Source organism: Delphinapterus leucas, chromosome X (genome assembly GCF_059928025.1).
Source record: "Delphinapterus leucas isolate spDelLeu-1000000601 "Yukka" chromosome X, BTC_Dleu_Yukka2, whole genome shotgun sequence".
Classification (NCBI taxonomy): Eukaryota; Metazoa; Chordata; class Mammalia; order Artiodactyla; family Monodontidae; genus Delphinapterus; species Delphinapterus leucas.
In genome coordinates, this window is record NC_143150.1 from 99,351,784 (window position 1) to 99,374,285 (window position 22,502).

Genomic DNA, 22,502 nt, shown 5'->3' on the forward strand with positions numbered 1-22,502 from the left:
TCTGAAAATGCCTTCGGATCCCCTGTGCCACTCCTCCTCAATTAGAATCACCTGGAAAAATCCACCCCACCCCACCCCCGTTAACTCTACTCTTCTGTACGTGCTTCCAAGAGCTGAACGTGGCTAGAGCCCGTAACTTCAATAATTGTTTTCACTTGGAAATAACGACCACAAAGCCCAATGGAGCTGCCTTAAGTCTTACCATATTTTCCTAATTAATTATTTCTCTCACTCTGAGAAAACACTAACTTCCAATTTCTAATCTAACTTCGAGCCTAACTCCCAAGTTCTCATCTAACTTCTTGACATGCAAATGATTGCTTAAACATCATTTTCTCAGAGGAGCCTTCCCTCATCACCTCGTGTAAAAGAGACTCTCCCCAATCACGCTTTATTTCCTTACTTTGCTTAAATCATTTTTGTAACAGTTATAACAAACTATGTGACGTCACATACACACACACATATATATGCACAAATATGTACAGTATTTGCATATTGGCCTGCTGCTTCCACTAGATCATAAACTCCAGAGAGACAGGGACTTTCTCCCATTCACCCACATCTAACACAGGATTTCTCAACTTGAGCACTATTGATATTTTGTGCAAAATAATTTTTTTCGTGGGGGTGGGTTGTCCTGTGCATTGTAGAGTGTTGAGCAGCAACCCTGACCTGTACTCATTATATGCAGTGCCATCCACCCTAGTTATAACAATCAAAACTGTCTCCAGATGCTTCCAAATATCCCTGGGGTCCAAGAGGGGGCAAAAATCACCCCTGATTGAGAACCACTGCTCTAACACAATGCCTAGCACATAGTGGGTGCTAAGCAAACGTTTGATGAATGAATGAATCACCAAACCATAGGTCACAAAAAATCCCAAGAATTAATGTTATTGTCCGAACTTCCAGCAGAACTGTATTTAAGCCTTACCGGCAAAAGTGAACTTACCTTGTTTTAATGACATGGCGGTGGGGTTAAAATTGATTTTGTACCAAGGGTTCTCAGCCGTGACTGCATGTTATAATCATCTAGATGAAGGTTTTGAAAAACTACTGATGCCAGGCCCTTCTTCAGAACAATTAAATGAGAATCTTGGGGGGTGGTGTCCAGCATAGAGACTTTTAAAAACCTCGTCCTGTGATCCTGATTTGCAGCCTGGGTTCAAATCCTGTTCTTTTCAACCCTCCGAAGATCAATTTCATAGCATAGCAATCCTCATAGGTAGGGCATTTCTCCTCATACATCTGCATCATTAATCAGCGTTTTTGGAATGGAAAAAAGTGTACGTCAGCATAGTAACTTCCTGGGCCATTTGTATCTTCTATTCCCTGCCCCATTGTTGATCCATGTTCATCCTAAGTAAGCCAATTTAAAAATTAATGTTCTCCAGGGCTTCCCTGGTGGCGCAGTGGTTGGGAGTCCGCCTGCCGATACAGGGGACACGGGTTTGTGCCCCGGTCCGGGAGGATCCCACATGCCGCAGAGCGGCTGGGCCCATGAGCCATGGCCGCTGAGCCTGTGCGTCCGGAGCCTGTGCTCCGCAACGGGAGAGGCCACAACAGTGAAAGGCCCACGTACCGCAAAAAAAAAAAAAAAAAAAAAATGTTCTCCAGATGTAGAAAACAAGCTTATGGTTACCAGGGGGTAAGGGGGGGAGGGATAAATTGGAAGATCGGGACTGACATATACACACTACTATATATAAAATAGATACCTAATAAGGACCTACCGTATAGCACAGGGAACTCTACTCAGTACTCTGTAATGACCTATATGGGAAAAGAATCTAAAAAGGAGTGGACACATGTATATGTATAACTGATTCACTTTGCTGTACAGCAGAAACTAACACAACATTGGAAATCAACTATACTCTGATAAAAATTTTAAAAAATTAGTGTTCTACTCTTGATAATGAGTTCTGGTAATGAGAAAAATTGTATTACCTTGCAATTTTCTTTTATGATAATGGCTTATGCTATGGAAGAAAACTTATTCTGTCGTATTGGGACCAGATATCACAAAGGCTTTAAAATACTATGATGTGAAAGTGTTCACTTATAGTGGCTTACATACTGGAAACAAAAGGATTATAGAAGCAGATATCCAAAACAGAACCTATAGGGAAGCAGGGTTAGTATTACAAATTGGAGAGTTCCATCTATTTACATAACATATGATGCTCTACTAGTGAGAACATTAATAACTATGATTTTAAGTGTCTTATCCAGTATACAGAGTTTTTCATTCCCAAAGTGGTAACTAGTGGCTTGAAAAATGAACTCTGGTTCTCAAAGATGAATAGCTCTGAAGTAAAATTAATATTTTCTAATCCTAGAAAAGGGTTCTTATGGGAGTATGTGTTTCTCCGATTTGAAATCGAAGGACCAAAAGCTACAAAACGGCATAATATCTCACCATATTGCAATCATTGTTCATAAAAATAATGTTGATTAAATTCCCCATGCAAGATAATCTAGTTCTTATAAAGTTCTGTTTGTGTTTCAAAAGAATAAATATTCTGTGGTTGTTGCATTGCGTTCTACATGTCAATTAGATAAAATGTATTCATCATGTTGTTGAAATCTCCTATATTCTTTCTGATGTATATTTTTGGCAACTTGTTGTGTCACCTATTGAGGGAGCGGTATTAAAATCACCCATACGATTATGAATTTATCTATTTCATCTTTTAATTCTATTAATTTTTACTTGTGTTTTAAGGCAATTTGTTAAGTGCATACAAATGTAGGACGGTTATATCTACCTAGTGAATTGACTCTTTTATCATTGTGAAATGTGTCTTTTCCTCAAGAAATGCTTTTTGCCTTAGAGCCTCCTTTATCTGATATTAATTTATATATGCCGCAAATATATTATTAATATATAGTATATGTGTATATATATGATATTATTAATATATATATGATAATGTTTCATGGTATATCTTTTCCATCATTTTACTTTCAACTTTTATGCATCCCTGATATTTTTTATGTGTCACTTTTACACAGCATATAGATGGGTTATATTTTGTTTTGCCTCTGGTCTTTTAGATGAAACATATGATCTAGTTATATTTATCATAATTATGATATATTGAGGTTAAAATATATTATCTTATTACTTGGTACCTATTTGTCCCACCTCTACTTTGTTATGTTTTCCTCTCCTTTCTTGCCTTGTTTTTTGTTTTTTGTTTTTTTTTGTTTTTTTTGCAGTACGTGGGCCTTTCACTGCTGTGGCCTCTCCCGTTGTAGAGCACAGGCTCCGGACGCGCAGGCTCAGCGGCCATGGCTCACGGGCCCAGCCGCTCCGCGGCATGTGGGATCCTCCCGGACCGGGGCACGAACCCATGTCCCCTGCATCGGCAGGCGGACTCTCAACCACTGTGCCACTAGGGAAGCCCTCTTGCCTTGTTTTGAGGTGAGTATTTTTATTATTCCATTTCCCCAGTCTATTAGCTTAGTAGCTATACATTTCTTTTTAACTTTTCCTTTATTGCTTATCATATACAAAATGCATCCTTGACTTGTCAAAATACAACTTGATACTTTTACCCACTTCACTGACAATGAAGGGGTCTTTGAACACTTTAACTCAATTTTGTTTTTCCTCTCAACTGATATTGTTATCCTGTATTTTAATTTGACCTATCTGCTAAACTTCATAAGACATTATCATTATTGTTTTATAGAGTTGATAATCATTAAATTATCCCCAAATTTACTCCTTTACTCTTCATTTCTTTCTATTTTGCCCAGATTTCTATCCAGGATTATTTGTCTTTTGCCAAAATAATAGATTTTTTTTTAAGAAGCATCACGTTTTATTTATTATTTTTAAATTTTTTAAAGGGAACTTTATTTATTTATTTTTGGCTGCATTGCGTCTTTGTTGCTGCACGCGGGCTTTCTCTAGTTGCAGCGAGCAGGGGCTACTCTTCGTTGCAGTGCGCATGCTTCTCATTGCGGTGGCTTCTCTTGTTGCGGAGCACGGGCTCTAGGCACGCGGGCTTCAGTAGTTGTGGCACGCAGGCTCAGTAGTTGTGGCTCGCAGGCTCTAGAGTGCAGGCTCAATAGTTGTGGTGCATGGGCTTAGTTGCTCCTTGGCATGTGGGATCTTCCCGGACCAGGGCTCGAACCCATGTCCCCTGCATTGGCAGGCGGATTCTTAACCACTGTGCCACCAGGGAAGCCCCAAAATAATAGATTTTTGTGTTTTTGGAAGTGTACTTCTGCTGGTGACTAATTTTCTCAGTTATTTGCCTAATTTTTTATTACTTCATCTTCATTTTTGAAGGTTATTTGTGCTGGGTACACATTCTAAGTTCACAGAATTTTCTTCAGTATTTTGAAGGTGTCAAAATGCATTATCATTGAAGGCAAATGCATTGCCTTTGGTTTTCTATTGTTTCTGTGAGCAGTTAGATGTCAGTCTTCTTGTTTGACTTTTGTAGGTAATTTGTCTTCTTTGTTGGGAGGGGATGCTACTTCATAATTTTTCAGCTTCCTTTGCTTTTCAGTCATTATACCGTGATGTGCCAAAATACAGGTTTTATTTTATTCATTCTGCTTGGGGAATCTTAGACCTGTGGCTTGAGGTCTGTGCTAGATATTCTCTGCGTCTCTACGTCCGTGCTTTGACCCCTCTGCCTTGAGAAGCTGACCTATATGGATTACAATAGCTCCCATGCCCTCTGGTTTCAAGTTGAGTGCAGCCAATGAGGAGCATTAGCAGGAGATCAGCGGGAGGGTGAAGGGATCAGGGTAATTATTCCTCTGGCTCCCTTTTCAGGAGGCACCCTGGGTTTGCTGTATCCCTTGACAAAAGATTACTGCTCCTCTCAAAGTGGCCTTCTCTACATGATTGTTTAAGCCTCTCTTTCCCCTTAAACTTTCGGGCCTGGAAGTGGTGACAGCTCCAGCATTGCTAGCCCCAGGTTCTTGTAATATCAATAGTCATTCACCTGCCCACACCTTTGTAATTTGTCCCTTTGTAAATGAGTCCACCTCAATTTATGCCATTTGGAGTGTGCCATCTTCTTCATCTTGGCAACCTGACTGATACAGTAACTAGTACCAAAAGTAGTCTGTGATGGTTAATCTTAGGTGTCAAGTTTTCTGAGCCATGGTGCCCAGATATTTAGTCAAACATTATTTTGAATGTTTCTGTGAGGGTATTTTTGAATGGGATGTACATTTAACTCAGTGAACTTTGAGTAAAGCAGATTGCCCCCCATAATGTGGGTGGGCCTCATCTAATCAGTTGAAGGACTGACTAAAACAAAAGGCTGACCTCCCCCAAGTAAAAGAGAATTCTCTAGCAGACTGCATTCTGATTTCATCTGCAACATAGGCTCTCCTGGTTCTACAGAAGGCTGCCTTTGGACTTGAAATGCATCTCTTTCCTGAATCTTCAGGTTGCTGGCCTTCCCCATCAGATTCTGGGCTTACCAAGCCTCCACAATTGTGTAAGCCAATTTCTTAAGATAAATTCCTTTCTCTATATACACACATCCTATTGGTTCTGTTTCTCTGGAGAACCCTGACTAATACAGGGTATCAGGAATTAGATCCTCATGAAATAAATCCTTAAATGTTCATATTCTGAGGAAGTTCATGGATAATCTTCCTGCTGAGAATCATGAGGCATGAGTAATTCATGGCATGAGGTGACATCATGATTACTCACATTATCACCAGAGGGTGAAATGCATGTGGAGGGCAAGGCATTGGGGGTCAAGTTGTAGCATAGTACAAAAGTACTAATAAAGATTGGAGAGTCACCTGGAATCTTATTGTAACTTTGGAAAGCACATATAGGGAAAACAGAAATTAAGAGTTATGAATATAAAATTTAAAACATGCACTAAAAAATTAGAAGGCCTCCAGGGCAGGTTTGCCGGAGTCCCTCATTTCCCATAATTGTACAACATCACATTGATCCATGACATTGGTGACATTACAGTGGTAATCACTAGGTCCATATAAATGCAATAGATGTGCAGTTTAAAATGTGCTGCTTGGGCTTCCCTGGTGGCACAGAATCAGCCTGCTAATGCAGGAGACACGGGTTCGAGCCCTGGTCCGGGAAGATCCCACATACCACGGAGCAACTAAGCCCGTGCACCAGAACTACTGAGCCTGCGCTCTAGAGCCCGTGCTCTGCAACAAGAGAAGCCACCACAATGAGAAGCCTGCGCACCTCAGCAAAGAGTAGCCCCCGCTACAAGAGAAATCCTGTGCGCAGCAATGAAGACCCAACGCAGCCAAAAATAAATAAATATTTTTAAAAATGTGCTGCTTAACACATAGAGGTGACCCATCAACTACGGTATCATTCTAATGTGAGAACAAGTTGGTCATGCAACCACCTGAAACCAAAAACATTAGCCATAATTTGTGTCCTACATATAAGATGGTGGAGTTGGAAGAGGCTCAAGTAACATGAAATAGTTGTGATAGTCTCTGCTTCTGTAGCTGGTCAAGAGGATGAATGTTGAGGCCAAACGTGGTAGACTGTTATCAGGTTCCTGAACTATTCATTATGGATTCCCCTGTACCCACCTCCCCAACACACATCAGTGTAAATAAATCCTTACTGAATTATTATATTTTGAGTGTTCCTCTGCTTCCTCTAGAAGATCTGATTAATAAGTTCTTCCATCATTTTTGGGAGATTTTCAGCTATTATTTCATCAAATATTGCTTCTGTCCATTCCCTCTCATCTCCTTTTGGAACTCCAATTATATGCGTTAAACATTCTCATGGTGTTCCTTTTGCCTCTATGATTTCTTACATATTTTATATTCATTTATGCCCCATTCCAAGTATTTTCTTGTGACCTGTTTTAAAAATTTCACTAATTAAATCTTCAGCTTTGTCTAAACTACTATAGAACCGATCCTTTAAATTTTCAATCTTGGTTACTGTGTTTTGCACTTCTAGAAATTCCATTTGGACATTTTTCATACTTTCCAGTTCTTTGAGGAAATTCTTAATATTATCTCACATACATTAAGACACACATTTTAAAGACTATTCTGATAATTCTACCATCTAGATCCCTTGTTGAGTTGTTCCCATTGTCTGTTGATTTAGGATAATGCTGTTTTGTCTCTGTATGTGCCTAGTTATATTTTATTGTGCGTCCGATGATATACGTGAACAATTATGTATCTAATTTGAGGCCTAGGATGATGTTTTCTTCCTCCAGAAAGAATTTACATTTGCTTCTGGGAAGTTGGCTAGAGGCATTAGCAATGCCAGATCACCTTAATTCAATTTCAGGAATTGAAGTGATTTAAAACTGAGCTTCAGTGCCTGCAAGATCAAGTTTTACTGTTTGACACCTTTTCCTAGGGTGTAATCCTTGGATTCTTAACCCAAAATATGATTGCTCCCAAAGATCTCCTCCTTGGCAGGGCATGGAACCTGATTATATTACCTCTTGGCTCATAAGCAAAAGGCTTTGCATCTTCTACTCCCACAGGGGGAAAATATTTGTCCCAAATGCTCTGCTCGTGCTTCTAGGTTGCATGCTTCTCCAGGTCTTAGATGCATAATTCTTCCCCATATTATTAAAACTCCAATTCCTTTGAGCAAATGCTTATTATATTTTGCACAACTTTCCTAACTGGCAGTGAAAGGGTTAGTTCTAATTACTTAGACCACCATTACAGAAGCCCTTAAATATAATTTGAATGGTTTATAAAATGGGTCTAAATGTTTTACCAGTTACTTCTATGAAGAACACTTCTCAACAATAGAATCTATTAAGATTTGGAGGAAAAATAGTTATTAAAATCTCTCAAACAGAAATTGCATATAGCTATTTTAAGCATAAATCCAGATATAAAATAATATTCATGAAAGCAAGATTGAGGGTCTCATTAAAAGATTTGAAAGATTTCATTTGGAAGTTTTTACAAATTAAATTTTTAACACCTTTTTAATTTTATGTTTTCCTTACAATTATATAACTTAAATTTTTTTAAATTTAATTTAATTTTAATTTAAAAATATTTTTTAATCAAACAACATAAAAATACCCCAAAGCCCCTCTAGTTCACTCCAATGTATCATGCAAATATTACTATCTTTTATATATGGACCACAGCATGAAAATAGTTGGTAAGGACTTTCCTACCAACAATTATGTCACATCCCTTTTTCCTTTCCAGTAGCACTCACTTTTCACCATTGAAGGTGAAAATACCAAACATGTGTTTTCCCATAGGTTTTGCCAAGGGAGGAATCACATGACTGAATGTTGGTAAATGGGAGGGACCTCAGGAGAAGACTCCACAGGATTTCAAGTAAAGATTTGCCTTCCTAAAATAAATTGATCAACCCAAGTCAATGTCCATTTTCTTCATTGGATGTGATACCTTCATTCCTTGTGATACCAGAACTGCTGCAGCCACGTGTGGCCATGACTAAATATTGCTGATATGCTGAGGATAGTAGAATGGAAAGACGGAAAGCACAGAGACGCCAAAAAGTTGTTGAGCAACTGAACCAACGTGGAGCATCTCTCCCTCTGTATTTCTGGCTATGCCAGAAAACAAATGTCCTTAGTATTTCAGCTCATCGTACTTGAATCTTCTATTACTTGCAACCAGGATACTAACTACTAAAGCTATGGTGGGTTGTTTTTTTTTTTTTTTGCGTTACGGGGGCCTCTCGCTGTTGTGGCCTCTCCCGTTGCGGAGCACGGGCTCCGGACACGCAGGCTCAGCAGCCATGGCTCACGGGCCTAGCCGCTCCGCGGCATGTGGGATCTTCCCGGATCGGGGCACGAACCCGTGTCCCCTGCATCGGCAGGCGGACTCTCAACCACTGCGCCACCAGGGAAGCCCAGCTATGGTGGTTTTAAAGCATGGTCCCCAAATTGTTTGACACTTGTGCCGTTGAAAGGTAGGCCGCTTCTAGAAGTTGGAAAAGGCAAGGAAATGGATTCTCTTCTCGAGCCTCCAAAGGGAACGTACTCCTGCAGACTCACTTTAGATTTCTGACCTCTAGTACTGTAAAACAATAAATTTGTGCTACCTTAAGCCACTAAATTTATGATAATTTGTTACAGCAATAGGAAACTAATACAGTGATTAAGAACTTGGGTGCTGCTAGCTGCTATCAGCCTCCTTAAGTTTAAATCCTTCTTCTACTGCTTACTGGATATATGACCTTTGGCAAATAAACTCTCTGTACCTCAGTTTCATCTTGAAAGATGGGATGATGGTAACAGAACCAAACCTGCTGGGTTCTCACGGGTTTAAATGGGAAAATCCTTAGGATTATCTGAAACTTCGTAATTTTTAAATAAAGGTAACCATTGTTCTGCTAATATTTATAATTTGATTTAGTATATTTGTACCTTCTCTCCTACAAATTAAAGTTCTTTTGTTTTTTGGTTTCTTTTACATAGTCATGGAGGAGGAGGGGTGTAAGAGCATCTGCTTCAGGAGTTGGAGTACATACAGCATCTCATTTGATCCTCACAACCAGCCATGAAATAGGTGTAATTTTGTTTTCATACGAGAAAACTGAGGCTGTGGGAGGTTAATTTTTCCAAGTGACATAGCTAGTAAGAAGACAAATCAAAGCAGCTTGTTCACCATTGCATTCACTACACTTATTTGCTGGATGATGATGCACGAATACGTGCAAATAACCATAACAATGGGCACTCATAAATACTGCAGAGTTTAGACGGACTGACACTAGGGCACCCCATCTGACCCACACCGGCACAAATCCCAGCTTTTTAACACCCAACCCTGGTTTCCAGAAAGGTTGGAGGTAACAGAGAGTCACTTCCAGTCGCAGGAATCCTGCGGGAGGGTGGGATGGGAGTCGGAGCGGGGGTGGGGAGGGCAGGAAGGTGGTAACGCTGTGACGCAAAGGCGGGGCCTGCGTGGGGAACGCCCCGGGCCATAGCCGGGGGGCGGGGCCTCCCCGGGGCCAGTACGCGGCCGCGTAGCTAGACCTGCCCATCCCTCAGCCCCCTAGGAGAGCTGGCGCCACCATGGAGGAGTACCATCGCCCCTGCGACGAGGTACCGCCCCTTCACCGCCCGCGAGCGACCCCCGTCCGCCTTGGCGCTTAGTCTTGGCCGGGTGGTCTCCCGGCACCCGGCGGCCCCGAGAGTTGGGGTGCGGCGTCCTCCGAGCCCGGGTCCTCTCCTCGGGGCCCGGGATCCGCCCCGCCCATCCTCGGCTCCCCACCCCGAGGGCCTGAGGGTGGGCTGAGAGTCGGGGTGGCAGGGGCTGCTGGGAGCACAGGGGGCTGGCAGTGGGGTCGGGGCCGAGGGGTGGAAGGCCTGACTCGGGGTGCGTGGGGTAGGGATGGGGTGGAGGGAGCCGCCAGTCTGCAGGGCGGGCCTCGGGAACCGGTCTTCCTGGCTGCTTCCTCCGCCCCTTGGTGTCCCCAAAGCAGGTGCCGCATCCCCGCCAAGCGAGACCCTGGTGGCAGAGCAGGTCCCGCTCCCGGGCCCTCTCGTCTGGGTGGTTTGGAAGGAGGCGCCTTATGGATTAAGGAGCCCTTGCTTACTGACTCAGGCTTCCCGAAACCTCACCAGAATCCCGTGATGTCATCTGTCATCTTCCTGTTACTGATGGGGGACTCTGACTTTCATGGCGGCTAAGTGACTTGCCCAAAGTTAGAACTGCCAGGAATGACAGATGCTCCATTTGAACCCAGACCTCTGACTACACAACTACAACTCTGGCTTCACTTTGACCACGATGAGGATGAGGCCTGTTGGATCCCAGGATAACCCGTGACAGGGCAGTATAAACAAAGACATCTTCTGTCCAGTGGTAGCCACAGGTGAATGGTGCGGTGAAATAAAAGTAGGCAGGCACGTGGTGGAGGTGCAGCATAAAATGGTGTATCATTAGACCCCTGAAAGGGGCTTCTGAACCATTCATCTCTAGGATGTGGGCTTCTGCAGAAGCTAAGACCACATTTACTTCTATGCTGCAGGTGGCATACACACCTCAAGGTTAGTGGTAAAGTGTTCTCATTTTAGAAATTGAAGCACAAGCAATTTCACCCTCAAGAAGCACTAGTCTGCTGACTCCTAAGAGGTTCTGTACTGCAGTACCCCCTAAATACCTATATTTAAAAAGAAAATTACATGTGTTACCATGGCCACCCAGTACAACCTGATTATCGGGTGACCTTCCAAATTGAAGTGGAATGGACATCCCATTTAATTTGTAGACCACTTTTGAAAATAGATAAGGACCTTATTTGAAGGTAAAATGACCATTTTAATAGGGGCAGTTGTGCCACCTGTTTTCATGATATTTCTGATTATTTAGGGTATTTTTATTCCTTTGTTGTTGGGGAATTACCTGGTGTAATTAAATGAGTTGAAAATATTTTAAATCTGTACTCAAGATGGTACTTATTTTCAGAATTTACTTGGTTTTTGAACTGTTTTGTTGTATAGTGGGATTTACAAACATGCTGATGTCATACAGCACCTAAAAACGTCTCTATGGAAACAAATCATGTACTACCTGAAGTGCTTTGGTTTAGATTGCAATCTTATCACGTAGCCTAGTTCTTGACTCTAGGACATTTCCTTGTCATTCATGGTTGCTTTTAACTCAAGATTGTATCAAGCCACTCCACAGGAAAGACTAAGTTGCCAGACCTGTTATATTATAGGTCTATATAGATTATAGGTCTAACATATTATTTATATGTTATAAAGTGACATTAATTTGGAATGATCAAGTATTTTCATAACCTTTAACTCAGAAAAGCCACATTTTTGCCAAGCATAAGTTAAAAACAAACTTGAAACTTATCTATTCAGCATTCTTTTCTCACTCCCCTTCATTCTCACTTAGCTGCAACTATTTCCTGTGTACTGATAACACATCCTTATACCCACCTCCTATTTCCTGAGCTTTACAATCCAATGTTCCTCAATCTCTGGTGTTCCTCAGAATCACCAGTAAAGCACTTTTTTTTTTCTTGTGCTGTCCATATCTATTTAAAATTTTTTTTATTTTATATTGGAGTATAGTTGATTTACAGTGTTGTGTTAGTTTCAGGTGTACAGCAAAGTGATTCAGTTATACATATACACATATCTATTCTTTTTCAGATTCTTGTCCCATATAGATTATTACAGAGTATTGAGTAGAATTCCCTGTGCTATACAGTAGGTCCTTGTTGATTATCTGTTTTATATATAGTAGTGTTATATGAGTAAAGCACTATTTTAAAAAAACATAGTTGCCCAGGCTCTGCTTCAGAACTAATCAATCAAAATCTCCATGGAGGTAGGTGGGGAAAGCATTTTGCGATTTTAAAGATGATCAAGGTGGGATTAGTAGCCTCAGTAGACTTAATGCCCCTTTTCACTGTGGTCTCCTGTCACTAAAACCTGTCTAGGCCAGCCTAGGTTATTCTGTGTAGCATCATAGCTACCAGGAAAAGGAAGTCTGTATTGAAAACAACTTTATCTTTTGCTTTCCATCTTTAGGTCGGCTTCAATGCTGATGAAGCCCACAATATCGTTAAAGAGGTGAGTTACATATCTTGTTCATCTTGAAGATTGGTGCATTGGTTTAAATTTTAAAAAGCTGTGTTTTGACTTTCAGCACAAAGTTAGAAACCTTAGTATTAAAGCAAGATTTTTCACGTTTATTCACTAATTCTTTATAGGGGTGCTTCTATGTTTGTTGTGTTGGATGCTGTCAGGCATCTTGGGGCTTACCCTGAAAGGGATAATTAAATATTGATCTAGAAAACTGGCTTGCTGTTTTCTAAACTGATTCTCTGTCTTTTGAATAAAAGAACTTTTATTCCAATGGGGCCAAATATTATTTTAAATGTTAATGCCCTAAAAGTATATAGGTAAATTATATGTATAGTATAATAAACATATAATTATAGTATATACATACATATATATGTGTGTGTGTGTGTGTATATATATATATATATATATATATCAAGTAAATAAAAGACCCTAGAAATATCTGCTTTGGTTATTGTATGCTTTTTTTTTAGCCCAATATAACTGGAAAAATAGGGACTTCCAGTTGTTAAGACTCTGCACTCCCAATGCAGGGGGCACAGGTTCGATCCCTGGTCGGGGAACAAAGATCCTGCATGCCTCATGGCACGGCCGTGCACACACACACACAAAGATTGGAAAAGCAATCACTTAATATCTTTTAGACACTGATATGACGGTAAATCAAATTCTTCAGAAAAATATTTGAAATATGATATGTGGTCCTCGTGTTAGGCAAATAGACAAGAAGTTCTCTTTGGGACTCAATGTTGGCAGAGGAACTTTAATTATTCTAGTGGTATCACATACAGACGAACTGTGGATAAGGTATTTATGAACACTTTTAATAGTCTTGAGTCATCTTTAACTGTGCCAAATCCTAGAAAAAAATAAGCTGGCCCGGAAGGTAGGCTTGTATTGTGGGCATGGCTGTTGCGGCCCGTGTCCTAGCAACAGGCCCCAACTACCTTTAGGCTTGGCTGGATTGGCTTGCCCTCTGGGCACTGAGCACCGTCTCAGTCCTGAGACGATGCCTTACCTGCCTGAATGCTTAGGGCATGAGCTCACCCGGAACTCACCCAGGGCTGGCCTCGTAAAACTAGGATCAACCTGAGGTCTGAGAGAGCTGGATAGGCACCTGAAAATCCCGCCATATTTTAATAGTTCAAAATCATGTATTAGAACTTTGTAGTCAGGAATATATCATTATTATAACAAAATGCAAATGTTTTCGATACCTTGACAATGCAAAAGCACAAATGAGGGCAGTGGGGGGGGGGGGAAGAAGGGATGGAGGTCATGGGAGGGCAGGAGTGATAACAGCCTCAAAGTGGAAAGTCAAGAGAGACTGTCCTTGGTGGATAGAACATGAAGCAAAGGATGCTGGGGTATTGGAGGAATCTTTTAAATAGTACCTTCTTCTTTACCCACATTACGAACCATATGAAAAGACCAAAGAGTTAGTAGAAAGAGAACCAAATATCACCTTTATTATTGATAAAAACTGAGTTGGAGATTGGAGCTTGTTTTGCTAACTCCCTACCTGTTCAGTTCAGACCTTGGAAGAGGCATCCAAGGGAAAGTTAGAGTCAGCAGAGAGAAACACTCAACCAGGCTGGTGCCTTTCGTCGGTCTGGGTGAAGAGGGAAGGAGAAACCAAATAGTCAAGTCCAAGGCATTTGGGAGATTGGCCCTCCCAGATGAGAAAGGTACCAACCAGTAGCTCACTCCACCTCCATGGGGAGGAATAATAACAGGTGGGACGAGAGGCCAGGGATGATAAGGAAAAAATCCTCTGCGTGGAAGGAAACATCCAGAGTAGAAAAGAAACATGCTCCTAATAGTGTAAATATATTGAAGTAAAAATAGCAAATTCATTATATTGAGGGATGTGGGGGGGGGGGCAGGAGGTGGCAGGTGGTCCTAGGGAACTAAATTTTCATCTGTCATAGCAGGAGCTCTAGGGATGTTGTCTAGAATTCATAAATCAAGAAATAGTGATATAAACATTATTTAGATATGTGAGTGACCCTTAAGAGAGAAAAAAACAGTTGTACCCTAAAAGTGTTTCTTCTGTGGAAGGGGGCTGGGGATGGGAAAGGGTGGGGAGGGGATTCTTATTTTTCATTGTAAGCTCTTCTGTTCTGTTGGATTTTTAAACCCACGTGCATGGGTTACTTTGATGGTTTGTTCAGTTAAAAGAACCATGCTTCTTAAAATGAGATACCCATATTGAGTAGTGGCTAGGAGGTCCTAGAAGCCACTGGGTACATTTTTTTTATTTAAAAAAATTTATTTATTTATTTAGGCTGTGTCGGGTCTTAGTTGCAGCATGTGGGATCTTTCATTGTGGCGCGCGGGCTTAGTCGCCCCGCGGCATGTGGGATCTTAGTTCCCCGACCAGGGATCGAACCTGTGTCGCCTGCATTGCAAGATGGATTCTCAACCGCTGGACCATCAGGGAAGTCCCCACTGGGTGCATTTTAGAGCATCAATTTTACTTCCATACTTGCAAGAGGGAGTTAAGTAATATAAATAATTTAACACCATTTTCAAATGAAAACAAACTGATACATTATGGAGTCAAAAGCAAGCTTCATTTGAAATTTTCATATAAAATATGAGACTCGAAAGACATCTCAGGTTTGCCACAGCTGGCTTTCAGGTACCTGTGTATCCTCTTCCCTCCCCCTCTCTTCCCATGAGCCAACTGTCTTTGCCATTGAGGTATTTGAAAGGTGAGGGGCGGGGGGGGGGGTGGGGAGAGAGAGAGAGAGAGCTATTTGAAAACATTTCAGCACTTCCCCGATGATTATACAGTTTCAGCAGGCATTTCTGTTTTTCTTATCTTTTGCTGATCTCCTTATTTTCTTAGAGTCCTTCCTCTGAGCCCCTATGCTAATATATTTTTCCTGCTGAAGTCTTAGAGCCACTCACTTACTGGTGATATGCATGTTTTATTTATTGTCAGTAATAGAATTTGCCCACAAATTTTCATATAAAAAGTGAGTTACAAATGGAATTAACTTGGAGCTGAATCTAAAGTATATTTGATTCAGGATGCCCAGAGAGTATATCAAAGCCAGTATTACTTCAACAACAAACATGTATTGAGTGCCTGCTCCGTGCCCGAGTTCTGAGTTTGGCCCTGGGAATACAGAGCAGGTTAAGGACCTCATTATCTAGTGGGCCTCCTGGTTAAGTGGTAATGAAGAAGGCTAAATGTTAATTAATAGTAATTAGCAGGGCTTACAGTGGCATCCACAGGCCCCTGATATTTCTGTTGTTTGGAGCAGAACTTGAAGCAGTCCTATTAGATAACCTGAAAGTAAACAAGGGCTGGTAGTTTCCCATTAAGGTACAGCAGTCTAGGGAGAGGAAGAGGTTTCCCAAAGGCCGTCAGCTTGGGTATGGTAAAGTCAGGATTAAATCTTTGTCCCCGTGATCCTTGGGCCACTGACCCTCCTAACTCTTCATGTTACATTCTAGAAGAGTAATTTGAGGCACGTTGTTACTTTCTTCAACCACTCAAAATTTAATTTCTCTTTTTGCATTTTATGATTAGTGAAGAGTTTATACTATTCAGCTTAAGATTCCATATTAATTAGTGCCTCTACTATAGTCCAGTTGTAGTAAATGAAAGCTGCACACGTGCATGTGTGTGTCTGTCTTACTAAGCTGGATTCTATAAATGAATTGAATGAGTGCTTTATTCTCCAGGCTCTATCACTTGAATAAAAAAATAATAGCAGCAAAATAAGTCAGAGAAAGACAAATACTGTATGATCGGACCAATATGTGGAATCTAAAAAAATCCAAACTCATAGAAACAGAGTAGAATGGTGGTTGCCATGGGGTGGGGAAAATGTCGGTCAAAGGGTACAAACTTCTAGTTATAAGATGAATAAGTTCTGAGGATCTAATATACACCATGATAATTATAGTTAACAGTACTGTATTGTATACTTGAAGGTTGCTGAAAGTAGATTTTAAATGTTCTCAATACACACACACACACACACACACACACACACACACAAAAGGTAAGTATGTGAGGGAGTGAATGTGTTAACTAACCTTATTGTGGCAATCATTTCACAATATAACGTGTCAAATCATCACATTGTACACCTTAAACTGACACAATGTTGTATGTCAATTATATCTCAATAAAACTGGAAAAAATAAGATAACAGCAGCAATAATTATAATGATGTAATAATATCTGTCATTACTTATGTGTTTACTCTGTGGCAGTCACTGTGTTTGAGCGCACGGCTTTCCTTATCTCACCCCATCCTCACAACAACTTGATGAGGCTGTTATCCCTACTTTAAAGATTAGGAAAATAAGGGGTTTCAAGAGATTAAGTCACTTGTAGAAGGTCACACAGGGGTGGCTGAGGTGACCTTAAAACCTAAGACTGTGATACTAAACTGGTACTCTTAATCAAGTATCAGAAGTGGATGCACGTAAACACCGTGGAAAATTAACTTTCTCTTTCTAGAGTGCCTAAAAACTAGCGTTTGTTGATGTTAGTGGCAGGTGTGCTTGTTGTTTGATAGCTAAGCAGTTACATAATATGAAATAGGATATAATTATTGTACATGAGAAATATATTTTTAAGTTGGTCTCATCCTTTGTTTCTAGCATCTGAAACCTAGTTCAAATCCCAGCTGTTTCAAAGCCATTCTTTAACCAATTGATATCACCCTTTTAAAATCTCCACCCCCCATAATCCTTTTGTGACATGACTTACCACCCTTGATTAGTCTTCCTTGTATTACAGAGTTCTTTTATTAGCTTCTCTGCTAGACCGTTAAGTTCTTTACAGTAGAGGCCATGTCACATTTATCTTTATATGGCCTGTAATATCTCATAGAGTGAGATGACGCATGCGGAAATGCTTTGAAAATTCTACAACAGTTAGAGGTGATGCATAATAAATACTTAACAGATGCATATCTTGTAAGATGTTTTATTAGGTTATAAGTGTATTTTATGTTTTGAATAAATTTTTTGTTGTGATATGTGTAAACTTTGTTTAATTGTCCTCTGCCCTTTTAGTGTATAGATGGGGTCTTGGGAGGTGAAGATTATAATCATAACAACATCAACCAATGGACCGCAAGCATAGTGGAACAATCCTTAGCACATCTGGTTAAGTTGGGAAAAGCTTATAAGTATATTGGTAAGTATCGGTGTCCTTCTTCACTAGTTTACTCACCTTTGTTCCTGTGGTTTTTCTCTGAATTTACAGAATGTAAATGAACGATAGACACTCAAGTAGGATACTAATAGGGGGTGAAGGACTTCTGACTTATTCATCACAAAAATAATCTGTGATAATACCTAAAAGATGGAGATCTTTCACAACTCAAAAGCAGTGTGAGCTCCTGCCAACCATCTACTTGTCTTGGTAGCATCATCTTTTACATTTGCATCGGTTATCTTCAGTGAAATTCCCTCAGCCCTACTGTCTTCCTTTCATTAGTGCCATGCCTCCTTACGTGTAGGACTGTGAAGTGCCACACAATACTTGTGAAGTGGAATATTTTCTTTGTTTTTGTGTCTGAATTATGCCCATGGGACAAGGCACATAATTTCGCCCAGATTTTTCCTGCAGTGCCATCACCATTGGTTATGGCACTGGGCAGCAAACAGACTGGATCCAGCGGGGTCAGAATCGTGCTGGTAAATAATCAAGATAAGAGACTTATTTTTTTTCAGTCCATTCGCTGAATGCTTTGTTTTCTGCTATTTTTATAGCTTTTAGAGCTCTGAACTCAAACACTTAGATACGTTTTCCTTCGTTTGTAAGTGTTCTTACTGTGCAACTTTATTTTTAGTGACCTGTGCGGTGGTCCAGAGGAGTGCATATGGCTTTCACACAGCCAGCTCATGTTTTTGGGACACCACGTCTGATGGTAAGAGACTTTAAGCTGATTCAAACAAAATCCAACTTCTAGCAAAGTCAAATAGTGTACTTGTTATCGAATCCTTATTTATCTCTAATTAAATTCCCACAAGACTTTATCAACAGAATTGCTTTGTACCTAGTGACAAGTATGCCATCAGACAAATAGGAAATATGAAGATTTAACAGATTGCAGGAAATGTGATGTTAAAACCTATGAAAAATGTATATATATATATTTTTTTTCCTGGTAATTCTGATGTTTTTCTGGTATTTCAAAGTCCTTTTGTTGTGTGTTTTCAGGAACCTGTACTGTAAGATGGGAAAACCGAACCATGAACTGTATTGTCAATGTCTTTGCCATTGCTATTGTCCTGTAACAGGCTAAAAACGTTCGGCCAAAACCATTAACAAGAATTTGTCACTGTATCCTTTCTAAAAAGAGTAACAGTTACTTATTCGTGTGCTAGATGACAAGTGTGCAATATGCTTCAAAACTATCAACAAAAACTGAATAGTGCAAGCAAGCAATCTCATAGGCAGTTGGCAGATTATCTCATATTCCATACAGCATCATTTAAATAGGAAAACCTCAACATTAGCAAAAAACAAATCCAGAAATATGGCATGACATGGAAATACAATCTTACATTTACACCGGCTTTTCACTAATAATATGTGCCTAAGAAGATGGGGAAAACCATTCAGATAATTAAATTCTCTTTCAGCTAGAAAAGTTAACAGGGATAAATATATGAACAAAAATACTGCAAGGGTAAATGTGGAGAAAATGATAATAATTAGTTAACACTTCTTAGTTTTTTATTTCTCCTTCTTAGTTGTACATATGATTTAGTGGAAAGTAATTCCATTCTTTTTTTTTTTTGGCCGTGCCACGCAGCTTGTGGGTTCTTAGTTCCCTGACCAGGGATTAAACTCGTGCCCTTGGCAGTGAAAGTGCAGAGTCCTAACCACTGGACCGCCAGAGAATTCCCTTAAATCAGCTTTTTAAATTTCAAATTCTTATTTACATTTGAAGGTGAATTAAATCAGGTAACCTGAATTTCCTAGGTAAACAAAATTAGTTACAGTGTATGATGAAAAGTATATGACTCTAACAGCTGCCTTACACTTCATTCATTCCATGTGTTACAAACATTTACTGAATGTCTGTTATGAGCTATTTCTCTGCTAATTATAGTTATCAATATGCTGTTCAAATTCTGAGTTTCTTTTGGTACCTATTCAGTTGGACAACTGACATTTATGTTTGGGAAGAAAAAAAAAAAGAGTTGTTTTACAAGAGAGGAAAAAAGTGAATCTGGTTATCCAGGTAGAAGTAAGCAAATGAAAAGCACTTATTGCTGACAGAATTATAGATGTAATTTTAAGAATTGCTCCTAACAAGCAAAAAAATGCATAAAATATGCAACTCTTAGTTAAAGGCCTTATTAGCAGTATAATATACAAGTAGTAAATTTTGTCATTGCTTTAGTTACAATCATCTGTAAATAACTTTAAATACTTATTATGTGAGGTTCAAATTGAGTGGGGTAAAGTGTAAAACGTATACAATCATTAGCAGGTTACTGAATATCTCAGGGCTTATGAAATATAGTTAAATTTATTAAGAAAATAAAAGATGAAAAATTAGAGTACACAGCTGGCCACCAAATGCGAAGTCAATTTGCTATTTAACCTTGAAAACAAAATCAATTTTGCATATTACCACTAACACTAATATATATAGGGAGTGGAACCATGATTCATTGAATTCTGGGGGGAAAGAAAAGCTTAGTGTTGACAATATTAAGATAGTATTCTTCTAGGAATACTATGTGCATGTTTGATATTTTGCTGAGTAACAATAATTGTTCAGTGTGTAAGAAGAAGATGAAGAAAATACAAGGATGGAGTTTAATGCAGTGATCTACATTTTGGGCACGTCAAAATTTATCAGTCATTACCTTTATATTAGTTTACGCTGCTGGCTTTTGTGCCTTGAAGATTATAATAGTGACCAAAATACATCTGTGCAGTTAAGGCTTGCTTTTGATTATTGTTATTGAAGCCTGATTTTAAAAGAATAATAATCAAAAATACCTCGTGAACTTGCTATCTGTTCTGTTTCTAGTTAAAATGTAATAAAGATTATCTTCCTGCACTGTACGTTTGCTTCTGGATGTTCACTGAATAGTTAAAGAAATGGCATTGTCTTTAAGAAATTCTAAATAACAGGAATGAGGAAGAGAAATGAATGTCAGACCACATAGATACATTGTACAGAATAAATGCCATTAAAATAGCAACCCGAACCCAGTGTTGACCATTACAACATAAATAACAGCTCCTATTTCATGCCTTTTATTATTTTTAACAAAAAGTTATTTTAAAAAGCAGTATATGGGCTTCCCTGGTGGCGCAGTGGTTGAGAGTAGGTTCGTGCCCCGGTCCGGGAAGATCCCACATGCCACGGAGCGGCTGGGCCCGTGAGCCATGGCCGCTAAGCCTGCGCGTCCGGATCCTGTGCTCCGCAACGGGAGAGGCCACAACAGTGAGAGGCCCGCGTACCGCCAAAAAAAAAAAAGGCAGTATAAAATATATTCTATAACTATTTATTAGCTTTAATAACTATATTTTGGCAAGGAATTTTGTCCTATTTGTCAACTTGCAATCGAGTTGTTGCTGTTTTTTTTGTTTTTAATTAAGGACTTTAAGTATGTAAAATTAGGGTATTCAGATGTAAGTACTAACTCGGATTTTTCTAAAGCTATAATTTTATGTTTGCAAAGTACCTGTATACAGCCCTAAATGATGGCAACATCTCATTACATTTCCTGTGGTAAAAAGTACTTTTTTGCTCTTCTTTCCACGTTGGGTGTTATCTAATTATGAGTCACTGAAAGCATTTTCACCACCTACAGTCATCATCACATTTTTAAGGTAATCTTACGATGCTGCAGATTATATTTTTAAAGCTTGAGTAAAAAACCTTGTCTATCCTTGATAACAGTTTTTTAAAAGCGGGAGAAAAATCTGTGATTTTTTTTGTAGCAAAGGAACTAGGTCTTTTATTTTTTTACTATTATTATTTTTTTGCGGTATGCAGGCCTCTCACTGTTGCGGCCTCTCCCGTTGTGGAGCACAGGCTCCGGACTCACAGGCTCAGCGGCCATGGCTCACGGGCCCAGCCGCTCCGCGGCATGTGGGATCTTCCCAGACCGGGGCATGAACCCGCGTCCCCTGCATCGGCAGGCGGACTCTCAACCACTGCGCCACCAGGGAAGCCTGGAACTAGGTGCTTTTTATAGCAGACACCAAAGCGAAGTTTGAGAGATGAATTGAAAATTTCACTCCATGTGCTACAGTCTACCCAAGGGGAACTTGTTTTATAATCTAGAAGGTGGAGCTATACTTGTGGCTAAAGAGGCTTATAGTTTCAATGTCTAATAATTCAGTCAAACTGACCTTTGCATATTTACTAAATTCCCTATAAAAGGATCTTAAGCATTCAGCCTTTACAAGATTTAGATAGCCACCATCAATATACATTAACCTCAGTGGTCCAGGAGATTCTAGCCCACCTTGTCTAATTGCAAATCCCGTATTTCTCACTGTGGTCCCAGTCAGTGTCACCCCATGTCATCCTTGGATATGTAGGATATATTGACAATCCAGGCCTAATTAGAGATGGCCCCTAACTGCTTCATAAAGAGTATCTCTTCCCAAAATGGTTTCTAAGGATCTCAGAGATGAAGCGGGAACTTTGTACAGACACTCACAGTACCACCGGGATGGTATGTATCTTCCCTATAGGACACAAAATGTGGGCAACTATCCCCACTCTGGGATGCTTTAACGGTGAAGCCTATACGGGGAAGTTTCTTTGCAGTTCTGCCTAACCAGGTCAGGGAATTTGATGCCTGCGCTTATCCAGTAATGTATATTCAACTTTCTTCATGCCAAAATAAACCTTTTTATTTTACTGAATGCTGTGTCTTTTTAGATATTTTTATGTATGCCCACTTCTAACT

General features: G+C 39.9%; 1 protein-coding gene across 1 annotated transcript; it reads left to right on the top strand.

Moving 5' to 3' along the window:
- The first annotated feature begins 9,953 nt into the window (after positions 1–9,953).
- On the top strand, positions 9,954–20,637 carry DYNLT3 (dynein light chain Tctex-type 3). The gene is made up of 6 exons (XM_089905017.1): positions 9,954–10,067; positions 12,516–12,557; positions 17,619–17,742; positions 18,401–18,478; positions 18,772–18,894; positions 20,348–20,637. Exons 1-5 carry the CDS (start codon positions 10,038–10,040, stop codon positions 18,846–18,848), a joined length of 351 nt encoding a protein of 116 aa, XP_089761143.1. The 5' UTR covers positions 9,954–10,037; the 3' UTR covers positions 18,849–18,894; positions 20,348–20,637.
- The last annotated feature ends 1,865 nt before the right edge of the window (positions 20,638–22,502 follow it).

Bases quoted from the DNA above. Each gene is read 5' to 3' on its own strand.
- DYNLT3 (XM_089905017.1), top strand. From the start codon at position 10,038: ATGGAGGAGTACCATCGCCCCTGCGACGAG. The intron at 17,743-18,400 runs GTAAGTATCGGT...CTTTATTTTTAG, and splicing joins AAAAGCTTATAAGTATATTG to TGACCTGTGCGGTGGTCCAG. The intron at 18,479-18,771 runs GTAAGAGACTTT...GTGTGTTTTCAG, and splicing joins TTGGGACACCACGTCTGATG to GAACCTGTACTGTAAGATGG.